This window comes from Sturnira hondurensis, unplaced genomic scaffold (genome assembly GCF_014824575.4).
Source record: "Sturnira hondurensis isolate 20B ecotype Veracruz unplaced genomic scaffold, ASM1482457v3 Scaffold0022215, whole genome shotgun sequence".
Taxonomy (NCBI): domain Eukaryota; kingdom Metazoa; phylum Chordata; class Mammalia; order Chiroptera; family Phyllostomidae; genus Sturnira; species Sturnira hondurensis.
In genome coordinates this window covers 7420639-7428489 of record NW_028094846.1, presented here as the reverse complement: position 1 = coordinate 7428489, position 7851 = coordinate 7420639, and the positions used below count along the sequence as shown (strand labels likewise).

General features: G+C 56.4%; 1 protein-coding gene across 1 annotated transcript in view; it reads right to left on the bottom strand.

The window, feature by feature from the left end:
- Positions 1–257: 257 nt before the first annotated feature.
- The window catches only part of PAPPA2 (pappalysin 2), a 180619-nt gene continuing 173025 nt past the window's right edge, over positions 258–7851 (bottom strand). The window contains exons 21-22 of the mRNA XM_037035167.1: positions 2384–2482; positions 258–967 (exon numbers count right to left, since the gene is read on the bottom strand). Coding sequence (XP_036891062.1) covers positions 893–967; positions 2384–2482 — 174 coding nt within the window. The 3' untranslated portion in view covers positions 258–892. The remainder of the gene's footprint in view (positions 968–2383; positions 2483–7851) is intronic.

The window sequence follows — 7851 nt, the reverse complement described above, 5'->3', positions numbered from 1 at the left end:
GAGTTAGTCTACTCTTCCTAGACGGACCCTCGAGCATGGGACCCTCACCCAAGGCCCCACGCCCGTCCATGTCATCATCCCAGCGCCCAGCCAGTAAAAAGATGAGGAGCTGACACGTGAGCAGGGAGAACCCCGTCGCATGTGCCCTGCTCTCCTGCCCCGCGTCCCCCGCGTCCCCTGCGTCCCCCGCGGCAGCCTGCCGAGCCCCATCCACACAAACAGGGCAGACGACTTGCCATCCTGTCCCCGACCCCGCAGCGTTTATTTCGGACGTGGGAACTTCACAGCAGCATGTGTGGGGCAACGGAGAGCTTTAGCTTCATAGACAGCAAAAAATATAATATATATATAATATATTTCTATAATCATGTTTAAATACTTATCAAGAATAACTACCTCATTATTACTAAGGGAGCCTACACGAAAGACGGGGAGAGAGCCAGTCTGGAGCAGACGGGTCCTGGACGGTGGCAGTTCCTTCCCACTGGGCGTGGGAAGTGTCCCAGGCCGCGTGTCCCCCGATGTTTCGGTGTGCAAGTCGGGTGGGCTGGAGAGGGGGCGGGTGCCTCGTGGGGCGTAGGCAGGAGTTGAGGAGGGAGGTGGAGACAATACAAATGGGGGAGGCGGGTCCTTGTACACCTACCATGTTTCTCCTGCTGCTTTTCGTCACCTGCCTCTTTGAAGAAACCTTTGCCTACGATTCTTCCTTCCTTGAGCTACTGGATAGGACGGGCTGGCACCTACAAACATCCTCCTGTGCTCCTTACACGCTCTCCTTCACGCTCCTCCTTCCTGTCCCGAACTTCCTTTGCCGTGCACCTCCGGTTTCCCTTTGTGGGGACCTCCCTTTCTCCCTCCCTCCCGGGCAGTGGGAGGGGGGCTCCGGCCCCAGTCACTGGTTCTCTTCTGCCTTGGGGTCCCGGCAGGTGCATTCATCCAAGTCACAGTCGGCCGCGAAGGGGATGACCTAGGGGGGTCAGAGAAAAGAGGAGACAACTCGCTATTCACGCCGAGCATCATACTCCTCCCGCCGGGTCCCGGAGGGCACATGGGAGGCCATGCTAACATCACGCCAATGAAACGGGCCCTCAGTTCCCACGCCCGCACGCCAGGGCGCTTCACTTCCTCTAGAAGTGGGTGGCCCAGCAGTAACTACCCCGGAGGAGTCTCCTTTGTGTCATTTTGAGAAGCCAAGGGCACAAAACACACACGTCCAGGGACCTGTAACTCCTGTTTCTGCCACCGCCGATGTCTAGACCCGCTGCTGTTAATGATTTCGCTGCATCAGTATCATCACAAAATCCCTCTAAAGTAGGAAGCGACGGGTAGCGTTTCCTTTTCACAGAGCAGTCAGGTGACTGGACTCCAGGTCGAGACACACTAGCTGGAACACCAAGGCTCCGCCGACCAGCTCCGAGACTCCCCCTGCCCGCCGTCCCTGGAGCCACAGGATGGCCCTCGCCACCTTCGTAAGCACGGGGCCCTGCCTTTCTCACACCCAGGCTCTCCCCGGGGCGCGGTGAAACGAGGCCTCCCTTTGCTCTCTCTAGTCTGTGGCTGGCCTGCCTCCCTGCTGGGTAATTATCCTTCCTTCGTGCCAGACATGGTCCAGAAGTCTGCGCTGTTTGAGCTGCTGACACCAGATGAACATACTTTTGGGGCATCCGTCACTAGCTTCAGAGAGACGGGGGCATTTGGGGGCACAGGACAGGTATGTTTTAATAGTCGGACTGCGCTGGGCACACGTGCCATCTCCTGTGTGTTTCTGATTGGTCAAATCGGCCAACTAGCGTCCAATAGCTTTGGAGCGCTCGGTTTCTTCATCCACGTTACTGTAACATTTCAGCCTACTGAGTTTCCTGTTTAGTGTAAGGACAGCTGCTAATTTAATAGAACCCAGAGCAAAAGGAATCAAAGGCGAAAGGGACCTCTGTCCAGGCTCCGGTCGTGGGAGGGCTCCAGGTAGCCACTCAGCTGACGCTCACAACCTGCTGATAATGTACTTCATAGGGTTATTCATGGGATTACGGAGCCTAATAGCTGGGTTCCCCGCCCCTGGTCATCCCGCCTCCCCAAGGGGGAGGCTGCAGTCCCTGCGTACAGAGACACCTCCTGGGTGGTGAGCGGGTGTGAGTCTTTCAGTGGCAAAAGCCTCGGTTCTCTGAAAGTGAGAGACTTGGTATTTTTTGAGGATCTGCCCTGAAAACCACTGCCCTGGGTCCTGTCACTTTAGAAGCCCCCGCGTTTGCTCATTGTAACCCCCTCCTCTTGACTGATGAAAGAAAACTGGTTATGAAACACCAAGGGGAGCTAGCCATGGCACCTGACTGGGCCCCCCGGGCTGCCGCCCCCACTGCCCCCCCCACCAGGTGCCCTCACTCACCTTCTTGGAGGAGAGGGTGGAGGGGCAGCAGTCGCCTCCGTCGTAATGGCAGTAGGCCCGGTTGTTGATGGTGTCACACCAACCGTCTGCTTGGAAAGGCTGGCAAGGGGGTGGGAGGTCAGTGTCCGAGTCCAGCTTCACCCCCACCCCAACACAGGAGACAGCAAGGAAGAGCCGCTGGGGGGCAGGCTACAAATGACCACACGTTCTCCAGAAACTGAGTCTGAAGATGAGACTGGGGGGTGAGGGGGGGTGAAGGAACGATGATATCTCCCTGAGCACCTGTTCCCGGCCACACAGAGGCCCGGAAGGGCTCACCGGAACTGATAAACTCTTTTTTAGGTTCTTATAATAATAGGCCCTTATGTTGTGCAGGTTACAAAGCAGAGTCACACACTTCAACCCTCGACCATCAGGAAAAAAGCCCTGTGCATCAGGCCTAGGTGGTTCCAAAAGTCCTGTTATCAGCAAGGACACGGAGGTGCAGAGAGATGACAAAGACTGTCTTGGGTCACCAGCCAGAGGCAGGCAGACTTGGGATCGGAAGGCCTGCCCCTGGACTTCGTGGCGCCTCTCACAGATTAAGGACCACCACTCCTACCCCTTCCACAGGTGCTCACACTGAGAGACCCTGGGAGTTCTGAGGGGCTACAAAGACTCCAATGCCGGCCGGCTGCGCAGTGGTCCTCGGGTGAGGGACCCTCATGCTGGGACAGAGAGCGCCCCCCCCCCCCACAACCACCTGTGCGCAGCGGCAGGATGCAGGGTGGGAGCAGAGAAAGCGGGCTGCTCCCTCCCACCCCGCCACCCCCCCTCGGCCGTGAGGCCACAGGAACCAAAGTGGGAAAGGGGCCCAGGCCAAACCAGAGTTAATGGAGTGTTTCGCCCCAATGGGGAAGGCAGGGTAAGAATAGCAACAATCGGTGAAAAACCACCCAGTGGCCCAGGGCGTGGTTCCTCTGGAGCCACTCCTGGAGGGGAACAGCGGCCCCCAGTGGCCCGGAGGACACAGCCACCAGCCCGTCCGCTCAATCACCGTGGCCTTCCCCATCCTCAGTGACGCCCGATGACGGCAGGGCCTCAGAAAACGTCTCTTTGGGCCACAAGACGGTCACCAGACTCCTGAGTTCTGTGGCCACCTTCCAGTTCACAAGTTCCGATCAGCCTCTCTCCCCCATGCTCCTTACATGTCAAATGGGAAGACTGTCCCCTCCTTTGTCATGCTGTGATGAGACACACCACTAAACTTGGAAAGAATGGCCGTTAGATACTTTTCGCCCATTGAGTTACATGGGAACAAGCTCATCCAAGACCTCACTTCAGTGTTTTGGTTCATTCTGTGGAGTCCTGAGGTCACGTGAGCATCATTCCAGATGTGCCCGCTTGCCAATCACTAAAGAGCGGCCACGTGCGGGGCGGAACGCAAGAGCTGGCACCCAGCTGCAGCCACGTCAGCGGGGAGCAGGAAGTGGAAATGAATTCTTTTCCTCACGGGCCTCGCTGGGATAGGAGACCAAAGCTCCCGAGATGAGCACTTGCCTTTGACGCCGGGGCCAGCTGGCTCTGGAGAGCTGGGGTGGCCACACAATCAGGACATGGGTCCATCACCGCAGCCACGTAATAGGACTCAAAATACCCCCACCTGCACCCTCCAAACCTTTCAACGCCCACAGGGCCTCCCAGGAGGACCAGACACAACCACCGAGATTCCCCGGAGTTTTCTGTTTCTTCTCCAAGTATTTGAAGTACATTTTCTCATGCAACGTGACCTGTCCCTTCTTTCTTTTTTGTGCAACTGTCTACAAAAAAGACCACGCAAAACACTCTTCCCACTACGTAAGCATGGCTTCGCTATGGAGGGTTAAAGGGGGAGCTTCCTCTTCACAAGAGCAACAGAAACATGTGGATGGACCAGTAAAGGGGGCCGGGACATCTGTCTTTCCAACGTACTCCCAAGCATGGCTTCTCACCCGAAGGACATCAGGGAAGATACACTGGAAAGAGCAGAAACGATTTGGGAAACTTCTCTAGACACAGCTGCGTTTCTGCCCTTAAAGGGTCATCTGGGAAGAGAAGGGAATTTATAAAAAAGTAGCAGAAATACAGAGAAAAGGTTGGAAAGCCACGAGCATTTAATTTACTGTATACCTATTAGAATTGATTGCTCCTCCCCCAACCTGCCAAAAACAGCTTCTCCACCCAAAACAAACAGAGACTCCCATGGCAACGCGGCCCCGGGAAGAAGCCTGCAATGGAAAAACTAGGAAGGGGAAAGTGACTAACTGACCCCGAGTTTCTTAAGCATCTGAAGGCGGGATGGCGACGAGGGGCTCTCAATCTCAGGAACCGAAAGGTCTCAGACGCGGGACGTCGCTCTGCCCTGAGTGTTTTCCAAATACCTGAACCCTGTTCCTTTAGGAGCTGCCCTCTTCATTTTAACCATTTCTGACCCAAGAAAAAACCTTTATAAAATGTCTACCTCCTTGACTTCAATAATGGTTAGACTACAAAGTCATCGATGTGAACACTTCTCTCTCTCTCTCGCTCTCTCTCACACACACACACACACACACACTCCATTTATCTCTGAGCCTGCCTGACTCAAGCTTCTCAGAATTACACATCAATAGCTCATCTGAGAGTCTGGGCGGCTCCTCTCCGGAACAGCGAGATTGATGATGCCCCTGCAGTCGGCACTACAAGGCTTTTCTCGCCAGGCTCTCCGGGCTCGCTGTGTTCCAGGCGCACAAAGCGGCCGAGTGCACAGCTGCACGTAAGCAAAGGCATGCGAAGGGGAAGAGCTGTCCATCTTTCCCGCCTCCAGTGTTTCGGAAGCTTCTCAAAAGTAAAGAGGACTCCTTCTTTGTGTTATGTTACCTCATGATAACCTGCTGAGGGTGTGGCTGGGTCTCCTGTCCATGGACGGAGTCACTCTTCCCGTCGGTCAACACTGCTTATCCCACATGTAGAGATGCCGGGCTCAGTTATGGGGACACGTAAATAAACAAACCAAACACAACTCCAGCCGTGGGGAGAACCCATTGTAAGCATGGGCTGCTGACTCGTGGGACGAGAGCTAGCACCGAGATGTGGGTGGGAGAGAAGCACCTAATCCGGATTTGGGGGTACACGAGCCTTTGGGGACTGGCTCTACCCATAGCCCTTGTAGAGCAACCCTGGGGCTGGATGACTGGGGGAGGAAGAGGAGCCTGGGAAGAAGAGGGTGAACACGGAGGGCTGGATGGCCCCAGACCGCCCTGTGCAGGGCCTGCCCTTGGGAAGACAGAAGTCCATCGGCTTTGGCTGATTAGCTGGTAACCTCGCTATGACCTGAACTAGATTGAGGACATTTCTCTTCTACGGCTTGTAACGGAACTCGAGACCGCAGTGACGCTCTAAGAGGTTCGTCTGGCCTCGAGGGCTTCCGACCCACAGGCTGGGGTCTCAGCCGAGGGCCCGTGTCCTCTCGGGGGAGACAGGAGCAGAGTCCCGATCAAGTCTCCGAGGTGGGCTGTAGGCCAGAAGGTGTCAGCAGGCTTTGTCTGAGGCCTAACACATTTTCTTCTGGTTTGGGGCCCCTGGTGACTTCCCTTCCCCTCTAGTCCCCCAGCTGCAGAGCTGAGAGAGGATGCTTAAATCTGATCCAGCACTTTGGGGTCATTTACCAAAGGAGGACTTTCAGGTGGCATATTCTACTACCTCTTCCCACTCGGAGATGAATGGGCTCCACGCTACGCCTGGTGGGTTACGTGCACATAAAACCTCTGCCCACCCCCGTGTCCGCCGACGGTGTCTGCGTTCACACTAGGAAAAGGAGGAGGACGCCGTGCCCCTGACACGAGAACTGTGTCTGAGTCGTGATTCTCGTGCAGTAGCAGCAGCCTGGTAGGCTCTGCAGAGTTGAGGGGGATGGGAAACGAGGACCTGGGTCCTCGGGGTCTGAAAGAGGAGCCGGTGATGGTCAGCGTCCTCATCTGACACCGAAACCGAAGCGCAGTCTCAGAGGGGGCATCACCAAACGGCACAAAAACCCATCTCTTCCACGAGAAACACTTGGGGTAAATTGAGATCGAAAAGTAGAAGCAAACAGAATAAGGTCAAATGACTTCTTTGACCTGCAACATTTCCATCTGCTTCCAGGTGCCCAGAGCTTAACAGCTGCTGCCCAGGAAGAAGGCCAGGGCTGTGGGCGTGGTGGCTGAGGGCAGAGGGTCCAGTGTGGGGAAACCTGTGCCCAGGTTTCCGCTTGGTCTTCACGCTTGTTAGGCTCCGAACAAGCCACTGGCTTGTTCCAGTAGCAGCATCCTCATTCGGGAGTGAGAGGAACACCCTGTGGGGCTGTTGTAAGGAACGACTGGGCAAACGGAGGGTCAGCGCTCAGCCCACGGACCTGCCTGCAGGGGGTGTTCAATGCCTCCTAGGTCCGAGCGGGCAGCAGCAGCACAACCTCTGTGACCACAGTTGTGGGCTGGGGTTGGGGTCCCCTCCACAGAGACTCTGGTCAGAAAAACGTCACGATTCCGCCGCTGCCGCCACCTTAATAGTGTTGCAGCCCTGGGTGTGCCCGAGCCTCCTGCCTGTTCCCTTCCCCACCCACGCGCCCATCGGAGTCAGGAAGCGGTCGGGTGACGAGGGAGGGGGTGTGGAGCTTATACAAACAGAGCGGGGCAGGCCCGACTGGCTTCTGGACACGAAGGCTCTCCTCAAAACCATGGTGGAGACGTGGGTGTCTAGGCCCCTGAAAAACCCCAGACCGTCACTGACACCTCGTCCCTGACGTGCGCCACAGGCAAACAGGAAGGTGAGAAGGCTCGCTGTGCCCTAGCCTTCCGCCAAAACAAGCCCCTGGCAGCCCCCTGTGTTTGGCCGCAAACAGAGCCCCAACAGCAGGTTTCCCACCTCACACACACACACACACACACACACACACACACACAAAACCGCCTGTTGCCTCCCCATGCAGCTGCCTCTCGTCTTGGTCCCACTTGGCTCCAGGCTTCTCACCCATTCCTGGGGGGGGCGGGGGGGGTTGGGCAGGGGGCATTAGATCCCCAAATACCAAAGAGGCCCGGGGATGTTTACAGACAGGCTGCGTTAATCTGGGCCAGGAAAATACCAGCTCCAACTCAGCGCCCTGCTTCTCAAGAGAGAGCCATGAGATGACAACAGCTGTCCCTGGGTCCCTTTCACGCTACCCTAGGGGACTTAAAAACCAATGACACAGCCCTCCTGCAAATCTGTGACCTGTCCTGTGGAGAAACACCACCGCAGAGAGTCACTGCTCTGGCCTTCATGTGACCCAGAGGCCGCACCTACGGTGAGACTCGCTGTACCTCTGCCTTTCACCCAAACCCCCCAAGGCTGTGGCAGCACCACCACCCCCTTTACTCCTTCGGCAAAGCTCCTGTCTCGGTCAAGGTCACTGGCTGGCTCTGGAGCATCAGAGCGACCCCGTGTCCTAGAGAAAA